The sequence below is a fragment of the Phoxinus phoxinus genome, assembly GCF_949152265.1.
Source record: "Phoxinus phoxinus genome assembly, chromosome: 14".
NCBI classification, from domain to species: Eukaryota; Metazoa; Chordata; class Actinopteri; order Cypriniformes; family Leuciscidae; genus Phoxinus; species Phoxinus phoxinus.
Genome location: NC_136889.1, coordinates 3443711 through 3468821, shown reverse-complemented (window position 1 = coordinate 3468821; position 25111 = coordinate 3443711). Strand labels below are relative to the sequence as shown.

At 37.7% G+C, this 25111-nt stretch overlaps 2 protein-coding genes across 3 annotated transcripts in view; both read right to left on the bottom strand.

Moving 5' to 3' along the window:
* itga9 (integrin, alpha 9) overlaps positions 1-10267 on the bottom strand; it is a 92697-nt gene extending 82430 nt beyond the window's left edge. For both annotated transcript variants that reach the window (XM_079634986.1, XM_079634987.1), the window contains exons 1-2: positions 9828-10267; positions 7826-7953 (exon numbers count right to left, since the gene is read on the bottom strand). In XM_079634986.1, the coding sequence (XP_079491112.1) occupies positions 7826-7953; positions 9828-10042 (343 nt within the window). In that variant the 5' untranslated portion in view covers positions 10043-10267. The remainder of the gene's footprint in view (positions 1-7825; positions 7954-9827) is intronic.
* A 1177-nt stretch (positions 10268-11444) lies between these two features.
* Positions 11445-25111, bottom strand: part of golga4 (golgin A4) — a 65129-nt gene continuing 51462 nt past the window's right edge. Inside the window, exons 20-26 of the mRNA XM_079634467.1 lie at positions 24987-25004; positions 24335-24403; positions 22089-22164; positions 18397-18494; positions 16415-16501; positions 13499-13668; positions 11445-13435 (exon numbers count right to left, since the gene is read on the bottom strand). Coding sequence (XP_079490593.1) covers positions 13654-13668; positions 16415-16501; positions 18397-18494; positions 22089-22164; positions 24335-24403; positions 24987-25004 — 363 coding nt within the window. The 3' untranslated portion in view covers positions 11445-13435; positions 13499-13653. The remainder of the gene's footprint in view (positions 13436-13498; positions 13669-16414; positions 16502-18396; positions 18495-22088; positions 22165-24334; positions 24404-24986; positions 25005-25111) is intronic.

Genomic DNA, 25111 nt, shown 5'->3' with positions numbered 1-25111 from the left:
GTATCCCCTCCCCCTCCCCCCTGATTTGAGGTTGCCAGATAGGCTGCAGGATCCAGCAGGAACGTCGGCTGCTACAAGGAGCTTCCAATGACAAGACTAGAGCAGAGCTGGCAACCCGGATGCCGAGACACTACTGACTTCGTGATTGGTAGATAGGTGGAGGGTGGCGCATCAGGCCAAAACACAACATGACAACATCAACATCAGTTGAGGGCTGCGACTTCACTTTTAAATGACAATATCCTGGCCGGACTACTGTTGTCAGTGATATAAGTATTTGAAATTAACATGATTTCTTAATGTCTACTGACATATCAGGGCCATTTTATGATTAATTTAAATACATTTCTTACATACGGTTCCTTTAATACCTGACAATGGACACCTCGAGGGGCATTATACCATGTTCACTTGCCAAATAACACATTTTTAAAACATTAGTTTATTTTTAATTAGTTTTACAATCGAAATCTAACGGTTTTAGAACTCATTTACTAGGTGTCCTACATCACTTTTTGAGGGACACCCTGCAGCCAATCAGAATCGAGTATTCACCCAGACCAAGGTATAAAATATGTTAATATACCAACCTGTTGAAGTACTATCTGTTTTGCATTTTTATTCTGTAGTACACTGACTGACAACCACCAAAAACAGGCAGTGATGAGAAAGTCACATGAAGAATCACAGCTCATCACAAGTACAAGCTGAAGTAAATACTAATATAAAGAAGGTGCACAGTGTCATTCACACAACACAACACAACACAACACAACACAACACAACACAACACAATCATGGTAACACACGACACGAATAATAATTCAGAATAGAAAGTTAAAATGAACAGAATTCGTTTGAAACAAAACAGAAGTCACTTTTGATTAATTTAATGAATCCTTGCTGAGTAAAACTTTGAATGGTAATACACTGTATATATAGGACCATGGTCGACTAGGCAAGTTTTTGTCTCGGGTGGAAGTTCATAAGCTAGTATTTTCAGCAGCTATTACACGAAATCTTGTCAGGAAACGACCTTTTACCTCCTAAACAGCAGTTTGTCAAAGGTGGGACAAATGGTTCTAATCACGTCTTGTTTGAGTTGTTGGAAGTTAATGCTTTTGCCCCTAAAGCTGTGAAGCATCCAAAGCACACAAAGGCGAGCGCCAGATCTCGAGTTAGGAGGAAAATACAAACTGTCAAAAACCAAGATGAAGTTTGCTTGGGATATGGACGAAACATTATTTTCAGCAATTAGCAGCGAAGCACCGTCCAAAAAACACTACTCATCGAACACAGATATGTTTCACGGGTTCAAGACTGGAGGAAAACCGCAAGAAGAATTCCCTTCTAAAAAACCTTGGCCATTGCTTCAAATGAGAGGGCGCGAGGAATGTTCCTGAGACTATAAACATCTCATCAAATCACCGACCCCGGTTCCCCCGGCTATCTCCGTAACAGACGTGTTTGTTTTCTCATGTGGGTCCTGAAAGCCGTGTTCTTCTGGTTGTGAACCGCTCAGCGAGGGGATGGCCTTCTCTCTGAAGAGAACGAGATCTGGAAGTGCGGAGTGACGGAGCGAGAGGCCGGAGTGTGCTGGTTGGTTAACCGATAACTGAAGGAAAACAAATGCGCATGCTATCTCTACTTTGATCACCATGGTAAGCTTAAAGGGTCATGAACTGGCTTTTGACATTTTTTTATATTGTTGTCTGAGGTCAACTTATGATGTTCGCTTGGTTTTTACATTTAAAGTGGAAAAATGTAATGTCTGCAACACTGCTTTAGTTTTAACTCCCATATTTAATAAAAAAGGAAACGTTTCGACCCCACTGGATCTTCTTCATGCTAAATTTTCAGAAATAATTTTGCCTGAAGAAGACCTAGTAGGGTCGAAACGTTGCCTTTTTTATTAAATATGGGAGTTAAAAGCAGTGTTGCGGACAGTACATTTTTTTCACATTAGTAGTTTCTTTTGTCCTGCACCTGCCAGAAGGTGGGATGTGCACACAATTACTTTAAAAAATATATATTTTTACATTTAACAACATCTAAATTAATAAATAATAGGCTATTTTCTACCCTAGTTTTGAGCCTAGCTCCAGAAACGCTGGGTTTATATGGGCGTGCCGCATTGAAGACTTGGAAGTAAACGCCCACTGCTATGATTGGATAACAGTTTTGCATATTATAATGAGTTTCATGTAATGTGTGAGTCGATGGGCGGGGCTAAACAGACGGTGTTGAAGTGGGCGTCAATCTTCTTCTGCGGAGGCGGGGTTTGATACCCTGTGACATCATAGATCCCCACTTTAAAAAGCCTGTCGTTCGCTGAGCCTGCTGTCAATAAAAGCTTTTATTGGACTAACAAGGAAGATTTCAGTTCTGAAACTTATAGGATATTCTTATAGTATGATGACCTCTTATATGTCAAAAGCTCAAGGACATTTTTATTTCTCAGTTCATCACCCCTTTAGCTTGAGAGTCAACAGAGAACACTGTGGAATCAAAATGACTGCCAATAATAGCTCAGTCCAATAGTTGGCATTAGCATGTTGCTTAGCTAGTAATGCAATACTAAGACACAATTACTACACTACATTAGACCTATTTTCTGTACAAATTGCACTATTGTATGAATTGTAAACAACCCAGGCTCATTGGAAAACTGTGCCTCCAACATAAACCGTATTGGTATGGTAACACTTTACTAAGAGCCTTTGTATATAATGCATAAAGTATAAAGTAAATACATAAAGCATAAAGTATTTTCAATGCATTAATTATGCATTCTAAAGCACCTTGTATAATTTCATGATTAATTGTAACCAGTTATAATACATTATAATACTTATCTATTCACTGGACACACCTTTAGAAGGTATACGTGACTACCAACCAATTTCTGACGTAATAAGGAATCTTCAAATATTATAATGCATTTTATTTTGGTTACAATTATTAATGAAAAGCATTATAACGTAGATTATGAATACCTTTATAATGCATTATACATAAAGGTTTTAAGAAATGTGTTTTGACGATAATTCACTGCAGTTTCCAACTAAAATTAGCACTAGTGGCAGTAAAACACTTTTATTACTTTTCAATCTAAGATTATCTATTATTAATAAAGACTTATTTTTGCACGGTTCCTTGCACAATACTATATCATGACCTCACATTACTGATAATGCATTACTAAGCAATATTACAGTAATTTAATTACTTTTCCCTTTTTCAGTTACTTCTGATGTAGTTGCATTAAATACTGTATAGACTATAGTACAAATATATATAAAACAATGGATTTAACATTAAAATTTAATGTCTAATGAAAAAAAATGCTTCTGGCTTTAAATACGTTGCTCAGTTGAAGAATCATAATTTTACATTATTTATTTGAAGGGATTAAAAGTGTAATGTCTAGTATTGTTCAACTGGTAGAGATTGATATGGGATTTAGAAAGTAATAAGTAATGCACAACTTTTTAGAGAGAGTAATTAGCACAGTATTGAAGATGTAATTAGTAGCTCGTAATTAAGTTCATAAGCTCGGCTTTTCTGATGTAGTAAAGATTTGTAGAAGAAAGTTATGCATGCATGTTAGCTTCTGCAATTGTGTTTTTATTTCTTTTTTGAGTTTGCTTTTTTAACACTTTCGGTTAGGTTTAGGAGGAGGTGCCGGTATGTTATTTTCAAACATCTATGATGGCTTTAAAGGGTGTCTGGGTAGTCATCTCATAGGTTTTGAAACTTAGTCAGAACTTATAGTACACTATACAATGCAAAACCCCCTCATCACACAGACAATGAACTGACTCTATTACTCTAAATAAAGATCGTAATTGCTCTTCCTGGATATGTCTTTGAATGGGCTCTGTGTTGCTTAAAAAGGAAATATTATAATTACTGTATTTGATGAAGCTAATGTCATTCTAGAAAGTGGAGAATTACCTCCCATAAAAACTGAGGACAGTTGGAACGTATTTACCAGTAATGAACGTCAATGAATGCTGTAAAAACAGGAGAAAAGATCTTCAGTACACGGCTAAAGAATTGCACTAAATATGCTTGCAATTATCAAGACCACTTATAGGAACCAATAAATAGTTGTGTGTCTCCAAGTGGATGAGTAAATGTCTAGTCATGGCACGGTGTATATCGTCTGACCCCGTCCACAAGAGTCATAAAACACTCTTCATAAATTGACAACAGACATTTAAAATAAGGTTTAAAGAAATAGTTCACTAAAAATTACTGCCATAATTTACTCACCCACCCTCCTTCTTCCGTGGAACATAAAAAATTATGTTCTAATTCACCTTTTTAAATAGTGCTTTATACAAAACTGATTGTTTCAAAGCAGCTTTACAGCGATCAACAGGAAAATAGCAATCAATGATGCAAAGTTCAATTCTGCTGTAAAGTAGCTCTAAATAAAGACGATAACTGTCATTATTCAGTTGAAGTCAGTTCAGTGTTGATTCAGTTCAGTTTAATAACTGTGTAAAATGTATTATGTTTACCAGAAATACTATTGCTATAGTTTCTGTACCACATAAGAAATAAAGTCACATAAGCTAAGAACGACAATTTTTAGCTGAACTATTCCTTTAAAGAGGACCTATAATGCTTTTTTAAATTTACCGTATTTTCCAGACTATAAGTCACACTTTTTTTTCATAGTTTGGCTGCGACTTATAGTCGGGTGTGACTTATATATCAAAATGAATTCATACTGACTGAGATGAAGCAAGAGAAAACATTACCGTCTACAGCCGCGAGAGGGCGCTCTAGTTGGCGGAGTTGTTCAGAAGCGACACAGAGGAAGAACTCAATGTATTCAGTGTTGTGTGATGAGATTGGTGAACTTGCTTACCGGTAACTTGTTGGACTCGCTGGCTAATGTTAATTTAGCCTATTCAGCCTCATATGTTCTTTATGCTATTGTGTTGTTGAATAACTGTAAATGTGTTACGCTAACATACCGGACACCTTCAGCCTGTTGTTCTGTGTGCTAGTGTGCAGCTGAATAACTTGCCAGATTAAATGTCTGTTCTTGGTCTTGGATTTATAAAATAAATTTCTAATAGTACTCTATACTCCAGTGCGTCTTTTATATGTTTTTTTTCTCTTCGTGACGCATTTTTTGACTGATGCGACTTATACTCCGGAGCGACTTATAGTCTCTTAGCAACTTAAAAGCTCTGCAAAGTTACACAAAGTCCCTCCAGCGGGAGTTATTCTCTATATCAGTGTCACTGTTTTTGTACTCCCTGAAACGCCTCCAATGTAGTCTTGAGTTTCTGCCGGGAACGAACACGTCACAATATTCCTAATTTAAATAATTCATATAAAGGGGCGGGGCCTGGTTGAGTTAGTTAGTAGTGTGTTGAAACTGGTAAGGAGTGGGACATTTCCCAAAACACACTCAAAGCGCTCGACCAATCACAACACACTGATCCACCCGACCAATCAGAGCACAGCGTGCCTTTCAGAAGGAGGGGCTTCAGAGAGACAGGAACTTAACAGAGCGTTACTGACAGACTGGGAAGAGAGGAGCCGCAACAATGGAGAATATGAGGAAAATAATGTGTTTTGAACATTCATGCATGAAAACCTATTCTAGTGGAGCCTAAACACTAAATCAAGACTTTGCAAAAAGGGCATAATAGGTCCTTTTTAACAGACTCTAGTTTCCCTCATATCAGTAGCGATATTTCTCGAGGGGGCCTCTGAGGGGTCCTATCCCGTATGATGGATGTAAACTGAAAGCTGGGGCCCCAGGCCCGCTGACACGCCTCATTTGCTCATGTGTGTTCCGTCAGTAAGACCCAGCGTAAGCAGAAGTGTGCGCATTAAAGCCACATAAACCACTCTCATCTCCCCACCACAAGAAAAGAACTCAGAGCTTCAAGAGATTTCTACACACTGGTTCTTTGGCACAGCCGATCGGAAAATATTAGCCAAACCATTCATCATTTCTATCAAAATACTGCAGGAGCCAGACAGAAAATGCTACAGGCATTTGAAATGATTTCACACAGTAATATTAATAATGTTCGAAAAGAAAAAGCTTTTAAGATACTGCTGTCTATCACATAAACAAGCTCATAGTATGATGCATGTTTACAAAAGGAAACGGTTAACTAGCGCTATCAGTGCTGAAAATGTCTGTTAGTATAACACGAGTAAGTGTGAAAACAACAGGATAAAAGAACAGCCCTGTGTTAACTGGGCTGTGAAAAGTTATTAAACGTGATGAAAACAAGGCTGCTAAAACATTCGTCCAGGCAGGTTTTCAAATATTGACCGGTCCAAATTCCATGTTTAACTTCATGAGCCATTTCAGTGGTATAGTGGTTTGGGTTAAAACCGTTTGCTCTGTGATTTGCCCGCACAGACGGCATCTTCTAACTGTTTTGTACTTGAGCAGGTGCTGTCAAACACAAGCACACTTGACACACACACACACATTAACACGGTTTCCCTTCCAGTTTTGCAAGTTCCAAACATCTATGCACGTGTCTCTATCTATACACGTTCTTCTACATTATTGACTTATACAAGTTTTTTGTATATACAATTATAGTGCTTTTTTAATGATACACATTGTTTCAAAGAAAATCTTTATGTTAATGATCATAATATCTTCATGCCTTAGCATATAAGAGCTGGGCGATAATATAGTTGACATTTTGTGACTTTAAGCAGTTGAGATATGTGCTAGTATATATCAGCGTATGTGAATGTATTGTATACATATTTATATATTGTATATACTTATGTACAACTTATATAGAACTTTATATGAAGAGCTGAGTGATAATATGGTTACATTTTGTGACTAAAAAAAGATTCAGGCAGTTGAGATTTGCTATAGTATCACTTTACATGAATACTGTTTGTATGCAGAGAAAGCTGGATATAATATATATCCATCTTTGGATGGATGGATGGAGCTGTGCGATAATACAATGTAAACAAACACGCAGCCAAGATTTGCTATATAGATCATATTGCTATACGCAAGTACAGTATACTGTATGTATGCAGGTAAAGTAGGATGTACTATCCCATTTTTTATATTTTGCTAATGCAGTTTACATTTTTTCAAGCTATATAGTTTAAACCTATATGTGATTGTACTGTATGTATCCTGGTAAGATTGGATAAACTTATAGTAGTTTTATCAAGTTATTAATTCGTTATGTGGTGATATTTACTGCTTTTCCATTGTCTGTGTGTCTGTGTCCATGTATGTATATATGCAGGTGAAACTCGAAAAAATATGAATATGGTGCAAATGTCCATTTATTTCAGTAATTCAACTTAAAAGGTGAAACTAATATATTATATAGACTATTTACATGCAAAGTGAGATATTTCAAGCCTTTATTTGTTATCATTTTGATGATTATGGCTTACAGCTTATGAAAACCCCAAATTCAAAATTAGAATATTGTGAAAAGGTTTTCATAAGCTGTAAGTCATAATCATCAAAATTATAACAAATAAAGGCTTGAAATATCTCACTTTGCATGTAAATAGTCTATATAATATATTAGTTTCACCTTTTAAGTTGAATTATTGAAATAAATGAACTTTTGCACCATATTCAAATTTTTCGAGTTTCACCGGTATATTATACAAACGTTTATGTTAGATGTGATTAATTGCGATTACCGGTAATCGATTTGACAGCACTATACTACTTGTATGTATATATATATATATATAGTTTTTTCGTGACTGTATTCTGCTGTTCTTTGATATCAGTGTGAGTTTGGGGTGTGTGTGTGAGATGTTGCGAGACACACACCTCTGCCGAGGTCCATCTCAGTGCAGCGTTGCTCCGGGTTGTTGCGGATTCGGCACTTGTACACGGCTCCGGGCGACTGAACTGAACTACTGAAAGACGAGTTTGCTCTGGGAGCCCCAACCACAATCCTACACACATCAGGAGGAGAAACACACTCTCATTGTACAGCACAACACAGCGACACACACAACCTCGGAGGATACAACAGTCCATTCATACAGTTTTTGGTCTTGTAAAAGGGAAAATAAAACTAATATTCTTTGTAGGTCTGTTTCTTTTATCTGAAAGTGTGACTAATAAGGATGCCTAATAAGTGAATTAGGACTGGAGGTGGTTTCGTCTTGTCACACTGTCATGGTTTGGCTCTTCAATTCAGTGATGTAAGCACTACATCATTATCTCCACTGAAGCAAAAGGCAATGATTTGGGTGCTGGCCAGAGTTTCCCTTTCAAATTTAGGACAGATTTTGGAAGAAAGGCTTAACATCTGTGCCGTCACAAGAGAATTAACAAAAAAAAGTTGCATGTTTGAAATGTATTGACAAAAGTCGGTTGTAAAAGTAAAGTAAGGGCAAACATGCAAAGTGCTTTACAGTGCTCATGTTACTGTGTATTTATATAGTACGAGCTGCTAATGCTAAAGAATGTAATGTGATTAAGAGTGATTATTTTGTGGTGCTGCTTGTAATCATAATATATTAGACAAAACATCAAACCAAGTGTAATTCTCCCTCAAAGCATCATAATTTTTGCTCAGTGACTTTAATCATTCAGGTTTGAAAGTCAATCAAAATCGGTTTAAATCCCCTAATGCAATAAAATTCACATTTTAAGTAATCCAAAAATGAAAATGCTGTCATCATTTAGGCTACTCACCCTCAAGTTGTTCCAAACCTGTATGAGCTTCTTTCTTCTGTTTAACACAAAATATATTTTAAAGAATGTCGGTAATCAAACAGTTTACTGAAGCCATTGACTTCCATAGTAGGAAAGAAAATACTACAGAAGTCAATGGGGTCCATCAACTGTTTGATTATTACTGACATTCTTCAAAATATCTTATTTTGTCTTCAGCAGAAGAGAGAAATTCATGCAGGTTTGGAACAACATAAGGGCGATAAATTATGACAGAATTTTCATTTTTGGATGTATTATCCCTTCAATGGTCGACCATTGTTTTTTGGAGCCACCTTGACCATCCAAAAACCAAGAAAAGGCGAAAATAATCTACACACCATTCATACAGAAAACGTAAATTATTTGCGTTCCATTTTGGCGTTAACGTCACGATAACGAATATTCGTATGTAACCACAGCAACGGAAGACCGCGACAAAAGTTTTTTTTTATATTAACTCATTATTTCTCATCTTATTAGAAATTAATTTAAAACTAAACTTTATTTTAGGTTTTTAAAATAAAGGTTTTTAATGTAGTTTACATTTGACATAAGTTACTGTGCTGGGGGCGACAATGTAACTTAATGACATTCATCGACGTTTAAAACAAACGGCTTGGAGTCTGTTAAAGTAGGCTTAACGTTACATAGTTTATTAATATAACATTATGAACACTTCAGTGACCACAAAAGATCACTTAAAAAGAAGTTAGCAGCCTAAAAAGTGCGGTTATTTTTACCTGGCGCAACTGATGAAGAAGTGACGTTTGCACGAGGAGGTATCCATGGCAACCGATGAGCGCTCGAACGCTTCCGTTAGGAAAATAACGGGAAAACGTAAGTACTGTGGTTGTTTATTATGGGCCTACTTAATTATAGATTTATAAACGTATATTTATTTAGTTTTTTTTTTTGTATAACCTCTTTAAGACATTTGACCTGGCTTTGGCTTAGAAGTTGGGTTGCGCTAGACGAACATCAACTTAAGTTACATTTAAAAAAAAAAAAAAGTTAATTTGAAGACGTTGAACACCTTTAAAATCATTGTACAATTCGCACACTGCAAAACCAGACTCATATTTAAATCTGTGTTGGATGAACTCACCAGCGTGTGTTGTCATGGACGTGCTCCAGGACAGAATATCCAAAAAACGTCGCATCTGGTCCCCGAAACACCAGGGGATGTTGCAAGTCAATGTTAAAGGAATAAGCCAACGAAACAAAACACAAACACACAAAAACATCCAAAGCGCTTCTTCTTTTCCGTGTAGAAAGTTCCGTCATTCTGTTTTGCATCCTCAGTGCTGAAGCCAATTTCATGAGAACTTTATAAAAGCAATTAAATCTGCTTTTAAAGAGTCTCAAAATTAAAAAAAAAAAAAAAAAACTACGTCCTTTTTCCTAAGTTGGGAATTGAACGCATGCGAGGAGGATTTAAGAGTGTGAATCGGAGGTTGAGGTTAGAATAGCGGTCTCATTGCGTGGCTCTTCCCTTCTGCTGCTCAGTCTGTTGCGTCTCTGGAGTTTATCTTGGAGTTAAAGCGTGTTGCGCGCGAGCTGACGCACGAGCATCACATTTCACACAAGCAGAAGCAGAGCGCGCGCCCCCTGTCGGAAGCCCTCAGTACTGAAGAACATTTGCAATACAGTTTTTGCATGATGTTGCATAGCCTCAGAGCACCATATAACATATTTAAAAAAAAATATATATATATATATAATTTTTTTTAATGCAAACTTGATAATTCTCAGGAACAAATCTGAATGCTGACTAAAAATTTTTTTTTTAGGAGGACCCTGTAAATATCATGTTACATATTAACAGTCATAAGTTTGGAAACATTACTATTTTTAATGCTTTTGAAAGAAGTCTCTTACACCAGTCAAGCCTGAATTCATTTGATTAAAAAAATACAGAAAAAATACAGTAATATTGTGAAATATTATTACAATTTAAAATAATGGTTTTCTATTGTAATATACGTTAAAATATAATATATTTCTGTGATGCAAAGCTGAATTTTCATCAGCCATTACTCCAGTCTTCAGTGTCACATGATCTTCAGAAATCATTCTAATATGCTGATTTATTATCAATGTTGGAAACAGATGTGCTTTTTAATATTTTTAATAACCTGCGATACATTTTTCAGGATTTTTTGATAAATAATAAGTAAAAAAAAAACAGAATTTATTTAAAATATTTTTTTGTGTGACAATACACACTACCGTTCACAAGTTTGGGGTCAGTATTTTTTTTTTTTTTTTTTAAATAAATACTTAAATTAATACTTTTATTCAGCAAGGATGTGTTAAATTGATGTGTGAAAGTGATAAAGATTATATTGTTAAGTTCACATCAATGCAATGATGCTAAAAATTCAGCTTTGCATCACAGAAATATATTATATATTAAAATATCTTAAATTAAAAGCACATTATTTTAAATTGTAATAATATTTTACAATATTATAGTTTTTTTTCTGTATTTTCTAAATCAAATAAATGCAGCTTTCTCAGAGACTTCTTTCAAAAACATAAAAAATATTAATGTTTCAAAACTTTTGACCGGTACTGTATGAATATGGTAATCGCTCAGTACAATGATATTCCTTGCACATTTGCCCAACAGTGATTATATATATTATACTATATAAATAAAAACTGCCACATACAGCAATTGTCCCAAGAGCTTCTGTATGCAGAGTAAAGAGCGTTTGAATGTAGTGTAAATAAAACTTTATTAGTTGTCTTAAAATGTATTAACCACCTCAAAGTGCCCTATGACAGAGATTTATAGCCTTTTTTCCATCAATGATTATTTACAATATGAAGCATGGTTCTAATTAGTCAGTTTTCCCCGAAAATACAGTATTAAGTTACAAAAACAAACAAAGAAAAGAAAGCATAGTAAACATCAGTGTACTGTGAGCCGGTGGCTTGACGCTGTGCTGTGCAGACTGACGGTTAAAGGGTCATTTCATCTCACCGTAAAACAGAGAAAAGGAAGAATACAAACACAATGATTCAGGAAGTAGATCAACCAAACTGACACTTACAGTCAAACTTATTGCACAAGTCTTCAAATCATACAAACGCAGCATTATATAAAGAACAGTCTATCCTAAAAAGAAAAAAGAAAAAGAGAAAGCAAGAAAAATCCACATAATAAATTAATTTCTGGCAAGCTACAAATTTAAGAATATTCTTTACATTTTCTCTCAGTTTCTTAATCTAACCTAGTTCCCTTGTACCGGTAACCGTAGACACACACACACACACTGCTCTCTCTGTCTCACACACACACACACACACTGCTCTCTCTCTCTGTCTCACACACACACACTGCTCTCTCTCTCTGTCTCACACACACACACTGCTCTCTCTCTCTGTCTTACACACGCTGCTCTCTCTCTCTGTCTTACACACACTGCTCTCTCTCTCTGTCACACACACACACTGCTCTCTCTCTCTGTCACACACACACTGCTCTCTCTCTCTGTCTCACACACACACTGCTCTCTCTCTCCGTCTCACACACACACTGCTCTCTCTCTCCATCTCACACACACACTGCTCTCTCTCTCTCTCACACACACACTGCTCTCTCTCTGTCTCACACACACACTGCTCTCTCTCTCCGTCTCACACACACACACTGCTCTCTCTCTCTGTCACACACACTGCTCTCTCTCTCTGTCACACACACACACTGCTCTCTCTCTCTGTCTCACACACACACTGCTCTCTCTCTCCGTCTCACACACACACTGCTCTCTCTCTCCATCTCACACACACACTGCTCTCTCTCTCTCTCACACACACTGCTCTCTCTCTGTCTCACACACACACACTGCTCTCTCTCTCTCTCTCACACACACTGCTCTCTCTCTGTCTCACACACACACTGCTCTCTCTCTCCGTCTCACACACACACTGCTCTCTCTCTCTGTCACACACACTGCTCTCTCTCTCTGTCACACACACACACTGCTCTCTCTCTCCATCTCACACACACACTGCTCTCTCTCTCTCTCACACACACTGCTCTCTCTCTGTCTCACACACACACACTGCTCTCTCTCTCTGTCACACACACACACTGCTCTCTCTCTGTCTCACACACACACTGCTCTCTCTCTCCGTCTCACACACACACACTGCTCTCTCTCTCTCTCTCTCTCTCTCTCTCTCTCTCTCTCTCTCTCTCACACACACACACACACACACACACACACCTACCTCTCTCTCTCACACACACACACACACACACACACACACACACACACAGCGCTCTCTCACACACACACTGCTCTCTCTCTCTCTCTCTCTCAAACTCACACAGTGCTCTCTCTTTCGCTCTCTCTCTCTCACACACACACTGCTCTCTCTCTCTCTCTCACACACACACACACACCTACCTCTCTCTCTCACACACACACACACACACACACACACACACAGCGCTCTCTCACACACACACTGCTCTCTCTCTCTCTCTCTCTCTCTCTCAAACTCACACAGTGCTCTCTCTTTCGCTCTCTCTCTCTCACACACACACTGCTCTCTCTCTCTCTCTCACACACACACACTACTCTCTCTCTCTCTCTCTCTCAAACTCACACAGTGCTCTCTCTTTCGCTCTCTCTCTCTCACACACACACTGCTCTCTCTCTCTCTCTCTCTCTCTCTCAAACTCACACAGTGCTCTCTCTTTCGCTCTCTCTCTCTCACACACACACTGCTCTCTCTCTCTCTCTCACACACACACACTACTCTCTCTCTCTCTCTCTCAAACTCACACACACACACACACACACGCACGCACACGTTCCCGTCAGTAGCATCCCTCAGCAGCAGCAGGAGGAGGAGGAGGAGGAGGAGAGTCGGTGGTTTTGTCAGGCGGGTTCAGGCACAGTTCTGGTTCCATCTTACCGAAGCCAAGGCTGTAAAACACACAGATGGGGAACAGAAGCCCAGTTACTTCAACTTTTTTTGTAACTATTTGCTGCAGGGACATGCATTAAAATGAACAGCCAAAAAACGACATCACAGGAAGAGCACAGGGGAAAAGCTCCGGTGCTTCGGTGTTGTACAGCAGGTGGTTGCCAGGGTGTTGCTATGCTTCTATCAAACTTTTAGTAGATACATATTAAAGAAACATAAATAATTTAAACAGCAAGTAGAAAATCCTGATTCAAGGCTGTGATGTACACAACCATTCAAAAGTTTGGGGTCAGTCATATTTTTTAGTTTTGAAAGAAATTAATACTTTTCGTCAGCAAGGATGCATTAAACTGATCAAACGTGACAGTACTGACATATATAATGTTACAAAAGATTTCAAATAAATGCTTTTCAACTTTCTATTCACTGGTATCATGGTTTCCACACATATTAAGCAGCAAATCTTCACATTATACTGCTTTCTGAAGGATCATGTGACACTGAAAACTGGAGTAATGATGCTGAAAATTCAGCTTTGATCACAGGAATAAATTACATTATATAATATATTACAAAAGAAAACAGTTATTTTAAATTGTAATAATATTTCACAATATTACAGTTTTGACTGTGTTTTTGATGATAAATGCAGCCTTGGTGAGCAGAAGAGACTTCTTTCAAAAACATCAACATCTCTTTTCAGTGTCAGTGTAAAAATCATTACAGAACTAAACGTTCCTGAGCGGGTGGGAAGTAATAAATGACTAAACAGCTGGAGAAATGGAAATAAATGTCATGAATACAGTTTTCTGAAATAATGATACTATGAATTTAAAGCAGGGCTATGCAGGTTCGGGAATTTCTTCGCTGTATTCTCGCAGGTTTCTCTATAGAGCTCCCCCTACAGCTTCGGAGTAGATATTTGACAACACCGTCGAAAAACTTGTTGTCGACTCTCGGCTAGTAGATCAACGGCATCACAGCAGACGGGACACTCTTTACAGCGTCTTCTTCATTCGGGTTCGAACAGCGTGAGGGAGCAATAATGACAGAATTTTTTCAGATTTTTTTTTGCCATAAAGCAATTCGTTACATAGCGATATCACGCGATACTTCCTGACGCGTTAAGGTAAAAAACCTGCATAGTTCACCTTTAAAAAGGTCATGACATGAGAAACCAAATTTGCCTTGATCTTTTGGTATATAAGAGGTCTTTGTACCATTAAAACGTCCTGCAAGTTTCATAGCTTAAGACGTCCTCCCCATTATAAACGAATCATTTATTTAATCAAGCTCTAAATACAGCTCGTTCTGGATCCATGGTAAGAAGTGACGTCACGGTACGAAGTGACGTACCAGCGTTTGCATATGACCGCCTCCAGTACAAGACAACTACGCTCATTTCGTATCATTGTCGCGCCCGCGCGCTGCGCGCCTCACAAGTGTTCAGTCGACGGACAGCGAGTGGGTCTGCTCTGTGTACAGGGAGATTACGATGCCGCAGATGTGCTGTTCCTGGCTGTGGACAAACAACATCTTTGAATACGCTGCAGAAAGATCCAGACGTCAGGGAAAAATGGATGCACTTTATTTTTTGCGGACGTCCCAGTCACGGCAGTGTTAGTTTAAGCGTTTGTTCTATACATTTGAAGGATGACTGTTTTGAGAACAAATCCCAAAATGATGCTGGCTTTGCCAGAAAACTGTTGCTCAAAGATAAGTCCGTGCCGACTATTCTGGGCTCAACAACGACGACGCAAACTGTAAGTAATGTGTTTAAAACTTTAAACTACTTTCTAAATACGCCGAATCCGCAAATGTTCTGGCTGGGGGCGTTAATAATTGATGCATAGGCACTGACGTTAGCCAATCATATCAGTGGGCGTTAACACTGAACTCTTAAAGGGGAAACACCCCCAAAACAGACTGTTTGAATCAGAGGATGAGAAACAGGGAAAAGGTCATAAATCACTACATTTTAAAAGTTTTTTGTAAAAAAAACTATAGTAATACTATAATTGCACCTAAGGGAACATAATAATAAAATAAAAAAACCCATGTCATGACCCCTTTAATGGAACATTGGAAAGGAAACATTGTGACCCGATAACAAATAAACCATAAAGTATTCGATAAGAAACACATTGACCCTGGATCACAAACCCAGTCTGGAGTCGCACGGGTATATCTGTGGCAATAGCCAACTATACATTGTATGGGTGAAAATTATTGATTTTTCTTTTATGCCAAAAATCATTAGGATATTAAGTAAAGATCATTTTCCATGAAGATATTTAGTAATTTTCCTACCGTAAATATATAAAACATGTATTTTTGTGAGTGAATGCAGCACAATCGTGAACATAAATGCACAACTTTAAAGGAGATTTTCTCGATGTTTAGATTTTTTTGCACCCTCTGATTCCAGATATTAAAAGAGTTGTATCTCGACTAAATATTATCCTAACAAACCACACATCAATGGAAAGCTTATTTATTCAGCTTTCAGATGATGTAAGAATTTCAATTAAAAAAAATTGACCCATGTGACTGGTTTTGTGGTCCAGGGTCACATATGTGCGGCTCTCTTTCTGCACACGAAGCAACCGTGAGGATCTGCACATCAGGGCACACATCTGGGATACCGGTCTCAGTCCGACTGTTAGCATATGGAGGGTTTCGGAGAGTCTTTGAAGGTTACGTTTAAACTCACAGCTGCTTCGCCACACTAAACACACAGCTCACCATCACACGAGAATCCTCACGCTCCAGAACCTTCTGCGCCTGGTCCGGGGGAAACTTCAGCATGGATGTTATAACTTTGGCCATCGTCTAAAAAAGAAGAAAAAAAAAAAAATCTCATATCAAATCCGCAATTAACATTATAGCAAGAAATTACTTAATGATTACATTTGTTCATAAGAGATGTTACCCATTTATTCCGATCTTGTCTTTATATAAAACAATTGTAAAGCAAGAACAGGGATGTTCTCGCATGTACAGGAAACAGACCCGTGCTCGGTATTATTGATATGTTTATTATTGTTTATTAATTATTTGAATTAGATTTATATTTTAGTTTAACTTTTAGTAATTTTGTTGTGCTTTTGTCACTGTTATCAGTTTTAGTTTTTTAATATTTAATATATATAGTATATATATATACCTGCACACACATACATACATGCATACATATATATATATATATATATATATATATATATATATATATATATATATATATATATATGGATAAAATATACACATAGATATATAGATATATCTATATATGCTGAACACAAGATATTTTGAAAAAAGTCAGACCCATTGACTCCATAGTATTTTTTTTCCATACTACGGAAGTCAATGGGTCCATTAACTGTTTGGTTACCACTGATCTATATAATGACATTAATAATAATAATAATTAAGAGATAATGTCATTATATAGATCAGGGTTGCCCATATTTTTCTAACTTTTGAGAAACTCATACAGGTTTGGAGCACAAGGTTGAGTACATATTTGGGTGAACTCCCTTTAAGTCAGCTTTATTTCAGTTAGCGAATTTATTTTAAATCATTTAAGTTTTAGTTAACAACAACAACAACACTGCCGCCCATCTTTAGCGGAGCTGCTGCTCACTCTTCTGTGAGCAATTACATCTCGCAAAGACAAAAAGCTCATTATCTGCAGCCTGCTGGGTAATCAGCCCGAGATAGATCTGCCATATACAGCGCTAATCAGAACCAGCGCAGCCGTTTACCCCGAGCAACTCTCTTAAAACGAGGCGTTACTGGGTCATGTGATGAGAACGAGCCACATCCTCTCTGACAGGGAGGCCTGTTGTGATGTCATAAGGACCCGACTGTTTATTAGCACTGAGGGGGAATCCCGCTGGCTTTAGGGCGGCATCAACGGCCTGTTAATTAGTCCTGGCTAAACGGACAAGATTGGCTCATTAGGGTCCTGCTGAATGGACACGGAATTATGCTGTCGGGAGTTTTCATGGGAACCAATCATTTTATAGGCTTCCATCCGGACTCCCCGGCACACTTATTTACTGCATCCTTCCTCTAACAAACGGCATTATTATGTTGTGGAAAACTTTGTGCATTGTGGGAAAGAACAATATGATAAAATGTAAGTTTTACAACATGGAAGAATATATTCAGAAAATGAGTCGTACATATGTAGTCCCCATTATATGCCTGGATTGATATTATTATGATGATAGTACCAAAATTTCAAAAGATGGTTAAAAAATATTACAATCATGGATTCTGGAATTTGACATCCTCAAATCAGTGTCTAATAGTACTTATATACTATTACCGTAATTATTCATATTTTTTAGGTTTTTCAAATAAATGTTAGTTTTTGTAGGGTTTTTTGTGTGCCATTTTCTAATATTTATATTTAGCATTATTTTATTTTAGTAATTTTAGTTCAACTTAAACTTATTTATTTTAGTTAGTTGCCAAGGCATCATTTTAAATTTTTATTTAAGTTTTTCATTTAACATTTATATTTGTTTCAGCTTTATTTCAATGAACAAAAACGATTTTAATCGTTTTAATTAGCAATAACAACACTGATCCTCATGTAAGCACACTCCGTCCCTAACTTTAGCTCTTATGTCGTGTTAAAGATAATAAAAAGCTATAAATATTAGTTTTTTCCCCAAATAACATCATCGCAAAGAATAAAAATAACCCCCTAAATGTACCTTTGTCTCTCTTCCCATCATGTACTCGAACATGACCTTCTTGAGGTACTCGTATTCGGTGGGCTCGGAGAAGGGGTCCGTGCTGTTGTGTGACATATCTGTAAAGACAAATAAACAGCAGATTCATCATAATCATCATCTATGAGTACTAGAGACTTTAAGCTCTGTGTTAGATGAAACGGTCACTGTTTTTAAAGTACAAAACCCTTGTTCAGTCAAGATCGGCTGAACACGGCTCCGTCAGGCCCGTAATTAAAACCAGAACAGCCAGATGACGAACTTATAAACCCTCCAAACACTCCACACCAGCCATCATCTTATAATAGTTGAACCAAGAGAGAAGAGAATGTAAATAATGGGGTAACGTTCAGATAAAAACTAAAAAATGTGTGCGTTGCAACTTGCAAATGTGCAGATGAAACTGGAAAAAATTCGGATATCGTGCAAAAGTTCATTTATTTCAGTAATTCAACTTAAAATGTGAAACTAATATATTATATAGACTCATTACATGCAAAGTGAGATATTTCAAGCGTTTATTTCTTATAATTTTGATGACTATGGCTTACAGCTTATGAAAACCCCAAATTCAAAATTAGAATATTGTGAAAAGGTTTTCATAAGCTGTAAGCCATAATCATCAAAATTATAAGAAATAAACGCTTGAAATATCTCACTTTGCATGTAATGAGTCTATATAATATATTAGTTTCACATTTTAAGTTGAATTACTGAAATAAATGAACTTTTGCACGATATCCGCATTTTTCGAGTTTCACCTCTAACTCAACTTTTACATTGAAAACTTGTTTGCTTTGATTCTAGGATGGTTTAATTGTTTCAAATCTGAAGAATAAGCATTAATAAGAGTAAATCTTTCAGAATCTGCAGTGGTAATGGAGGACAATTTTCCTCAGCTTTGACATCAATAAGATAAGCATGCATTCATACACTCATTAAACACACACCGCGACCTCTGCATGGCAATAATCAGCCCGTAAATCAGAGCGCTAGACGCGCCTCACTTCCAGGCACAGTAGTTAAGGGTGCCAGCTCGCAGCAACACTGGAAACACTATAATGACAGCATTGTGGGTAAATACAAGAAGCTTTGGCTCAATCTAGGTGGGGGCTTTTCCGTTTTCCACCCTACTTTTAATGGATGAAGAAGTGAGAGCAGAAACGTAACAGGAGACGTTAAGACCATGAATGAACAAAAACTAACTTGAGATATTGTATGTAATAAAGCTGGAAATGGGTGGGTAGGTTTCTGCGCTGTTGATATCATGGAAAACATGACGTAAAATACCTACGAGAACACTACAACTTTAGAAACCACATGCCAGTGCAACCACCACACCTTTTACAAATCTTACCGACCCCAAACTTTTGAACAGTGGTGTCCGTTTTTGCTAAACAGAACGTGCGCATGTGGTAAACATCATGAGCATTCGATGTGCAGTGAATCTTCAGTAATGTCTCACCGCAGTGATGTAAGGATTAAGCAATTAACCATTTTTGACGGTTATTTTGAAATATGCATTACGATGCAGAAACCGCACAGAAGGCACAGCGATCTGTTTGTTACGAAAGCCTTCTTGCCTCATTAAACCTGTGAATGACTGGCAATTAGCAGAAGGAGCCGCGTGTCTCTCTGGAAAGTCCATTTAACCCGCGCTGAAGACACTCGGGTGTCTGAACGACCAGGAACAGACAGCTTGATAGAGAGAGCCGGGACTCGAGGTGCCGCTGAAACTCAAACAGGCCTTTGATCAGGAAGCATGGAGAAATGAGGGGAGAATAAATAACCAGACCTGTCTGACTGACCTCAGGACAGCCCAGCTGGGCCAACAGGGACGAAACACGAGCCACATCGGACTCATCTCCAAAACAACACATCCATACAGAGGGCCTGGTTTACGACAACCGTTAGCACATGCTTAAACTGATGACTGCACAATGGACAAACAACATAAATAATATAGAAAACAATGAATAGTGACCATAAATCACTTCAATACTCGATCACAAGAGTATTCTACAGAAAGCGGGCCGTTTCTGAGGCGGTGTGTGTCTTGTGAACGAGGGTTTATTGGAGGGTGAGGCAGTCAGAAGGTCAGACTTTATAAACTACTGTCCCTTTAATGTAGAGGCCACACAGATTAGCTGAAGGATAAATGGAGGAGATGTGTTTGTGTATAACGTCTGAGTGAGCGGATGACCGGCGGTTTGTTTAGTTGCATGTCAAAGACGAAGATGTCTTCAAAGGAAAACCTCCTTTGGGAAATAATTTAATGTGGTTTTTGAGGAACGATGATGACTAGAGCTAAACCTGAGACGGCTTTCTAAGGCTTCATCGACACTCCCAAAATGAAGACGGTTTTAAGACGTCTTCTATGGGACAAATTCAGCATTTCATGTTTATTTTGCAGATAAAGAAACAAAGCATTACAAAAAGCTCTGAAAAAAATGCATCCAGGAAATTTGATTCATTCATGAAGATGCTGAGAGAAAAAGTTGATTGTCTTTTTTCATTGTTTTTTGAAAGAATACTCTTTTGCTCACCAAGGCTGCATTTATTTGATCAAAAAAATACAGTAAAAACAGTAATACTGTGAAATATTATTATTATTTATTATTAATGTAATTTATTCCTGTGATCAAAGCTGAATTTTCAGCATCATTACTCCAGTCTTCAGTGTCACATGACCCTTCAGAAATCATTATAATATGAAGATCTGATGCTCAAGAAACACTTTGATTATTATCAATGTTGGAAACAGTTCATATACTTGGAAACCAAGGTACTTTTTATTTTCAGGATTATTTGATGAATATAAAGTTAAAAAGAACAGCATTTATTTGAAATATAAATCTTTTGTAACATTATAAATGTCTTTACTGTCACTTTTGATCGATTTAATGCATCCTTGCTGAATAAAAGTATTAATTTCTTAAAAATAAAATAAAATAAATAAATAAAAAAGACCCTTGGACACCGTTTTGACCAGAGGTGTATATTTAAGACATCATGATTCAGTGTTCACAATGCATTTAAAGGAAATGTGAATTGCTCTAACTTATTGTTAACTAAAAAATTCCTCATTATTGTATCCAAAACCCATATGACGTACTTTCCTCCATGTAACACTAAAGATGTTATATTGGTGCTGATAATGACGAGTTGGTCATAACATGGCGAGTATAAAAGACGCTGCACATCTCTGAGACGGGGGTCATGTGTGGGAACTGGGGAGAAACACGGTCTGTGAAACCCATTAGATCAGAGATGAGCTCTTTATTACACCAGCAGGGAAGGGCTGTGGAGGGGCAGATCTCTCTACAACACCGGCCTCTGGCTGCCCATATGTTTAAGGTCTGCATATGTGCATGATTGATAGCGGGGTGTTAAAGCACGGCTCTCCTGTGGAGACTGATGGCTCTGAGCGAGTGAAGATGAAGCCGAGGTTTGTTTGCCAAGGGTCAGTGTTCCACATCATTCATTAACCTCTGGGAACTACAGGAGATACTTGACAAGCATTTTACAGTCACTAGGTGGCTAAAACCCCCAAATTCATATTACAAACAGATAAATAAGACAGTGAATGACATCTGGATAACAGCTGGCTTTGTTCTGCTTGCCCCCAGATGACATCGCATTCATCTTTATAGAAAATGATTAGGATTATTTACCTCGATATGTGCTTCCCAGGTGAGTCACCACTGTGTTTTTATGGGAGCGTCTTATTTTGTCTTCCAGAGTATGAATCTAAAAGTAAATCGAGAATAAAGATCATTATTGAAAATAAATAAATACAGTGTAAAAGTGATCTTTAATGTGAACTTAAGCTGGTGTCTAGACTATAGTTTAATACAGGTTTTAGGAATAAACAAAAAATGAGGAAACGAGAAATGCAATCAGGCATAAAAACAAGTCATGAAATCCCACTGCAATCTTCGTCTACGTCTACACTAGTCCAGATAAATTTGAAAATGATGTTTCCGTGTGGACTGTGAAAACAGAGATATTCGAAAGCAATAATACATGTTTAGTCATGTGACGCATATTGTACCCAGTTTTATACCGGTGTGTCCAAGCTGTGAGCTATTCACTTTCAGTGTTGATAAAGATACATGTTACTTTGTACAACCATATTACATTACTGCAAAGATGACAGAACATTAATTTGCAATTGCTGTCCTGTGTCAAAACATGAGTGCAATTGACCCTTCGCTAAGCCCCGCCCTCCATAGTTACTGTTGCTACGCCTGACAAGCTTTCGCGCCTGGCACGTACATTACAGTGTGTACTATATGCACCGTTGTCAGACATTCCCAAGGAGATAATTAGTCATTTTTGGCGAACAGGTGAAATATCTGAGAGAGCGAGACAGAAGGGACTGCAGTGTGCATTCGAGGGATATATCCACAACATAATATGCAACCGATTAGAGAATAATTTAATCAAAATTGAAGCTAAAGCCTATAACATTAGGTCCCAGCGCAAGCAGCAGCCGCCTCACACACTGACCATTCAAATGGGAAACACACAAATTGAGGAACAGTTACAGCAGGGTAAGTGAAATGTGAAAATAATCTAATAATTATAAATCAAACAGTTTATATATAAATCTTGTGGAATAACACTAACACCGGGAAAGCCGTGATCGGATTGGGGTAAAGTTAGGCCGTCGATTAACAAAATGCTGAAATATATTTTACAGTATGTCAGTGAGCCTCCGTCTTGCCTTTAATCGTTGTATTTTACGTTCAAATACATGCATTATGAACAAAGAACCATCATTATTTCCAGGCAATAAGTGTTTTTGTAAATCCTGTCGGCATTTAGCTGTGAATGGGGCGTCCCACACTGCTTGATCCACGGCCAGCATTTCTCCCCTCGGCTTTTAGGTTTCGGGAAGGAAAAAAATTCCACCCCCCGTCCAAATTTTTAGGAAACTGGGTATCAGATTTGCACAATCCATACACACAACGCTTCGGCATGTTTCCCTCACTCGAACGCTTGCCAGACCTCCCGCGCCTAGTTACAGTCGCTAAGCCACGATTGGCCAGTGGCGGTTTTCGGGCGTGGCTTAGCGAAGGGTCAATTGCTCTTTACCTAACTAACTAAATTAATAAGTGTTGAGATATTTTTTTTGCTAATAAAATGATAATGCCAGAAAAACAGCATGAGAAGAACTTTAGTATGTTTGGTCTCTGTATCATCTAATCAAGTTTTTATAACGTTTTGTGCATGCGCAGTTAGGTGATTTAAGGACTTTTTTGGGGGGGAAATGCTTGAAATGCTAATGTGGACGGAGAGCGCTTTGAAATGAAAATGCCGTTTTCAAATGTGTCTAGATTAATGTATAGGCATAGCCTTAAAATGAGTAATAACTTCCCCTGCACTAGTCCTCAAATTAACAACAACGTATGGCCCAGGGTGAAGCCGGGTTATAAAAATAAAGGCATGTTCAGTGTGTCCGTCTCCTCGTGTGAGTTAGCAGTCGTGTGGGGTGAGGGAAACAGCGTGAGCGCTGCTGTAACTGTTTGTAAAGTTGAAATAAGAGTAAACAGATGTGCGGTGCAATGAATCTAATCTCGTTTCGGTTTTACACAGCTGAAGGGGTGCAGGAGCTCTGGGAATGTGACGGGTTGCTAAACGCTCCTCTCATTCTTTCTCTTCGCCTTCTACATTGTCTTTGTGTGCCAAACACGTCTTAGGCCTAAGACATACTCTGATTGTCAGTGCGGTCTTCATCTACGGTCAGTTCTCTCGCTCGGGTCAACTACTGACATGGCAAAGCAAGAGAATCCTGCTGAACAAGCTAGTTAAATAAAGTTAGTTAAACTGTCAACAGGGTTTATTGCTAGCTACATGAAAAATAACATCCGGTTATAAACTCTCTGTCCTTCTGTTAGTATACCTCTTCACTTACCCTGTCATGGTATTCCTGCTCTTTTAGCCTGGCTTCGCTCAACATGGTTGTCTTTTCTGCAAGCTGAACCTGATCGGACAGAGAAAAAGACTTGAGGTCAAAATGTAATCAAAATAAGAGCAACATGTGGAGGAACACCATTATTCAGACGTAAAGGGGCGGTAAGATTTTAAAAAATGTTTTTGAAAAAGAAAAGAGTTTCTTATGTTCACAGAGTAAAAATAGTAAAATAAATATCAGATTGTGTAATATTTTTACAATCAAAAGCTGCATTTTCAGCATAATTACTTTCAGGATTCTTTGATAAATAGAAAGTTCAAAAGAACAGCATGATCAAGTTAATGCACCCTTGCTGAATAACTTAATTTCTTTAAAAAAAATAAAAATAAAAAACCTTTAAATGCTAGAGTACACAGTGTCTTGGTTTTAAAGTCCCCCTGTGGTGAAAATCCAGCTTTTAATGTCGTTTATATGTCTATGTGGTGTTTTTAATATGCTTTAAGACAAACCATGTGCAAATACATCAGTCGACACCATTGAGTATTTTCTCTTTAAAATTGCAGTGAACCAAAGACATTCCCAAAAAACACGGTTTGTAATCGCTGGTGTTTCAACCGGTTAATCAGACAAAATAGATGAAAATAAAACCTACCTGTAACTCATCAAGACCCTGAAACACAAAACAGAATCAGCGGGTCACATGACTGCATAATTCAAACATAAATATTATAACTAGATGCTGTCCACAGTGTGACATCAGACTGCAAAAATGCAGCA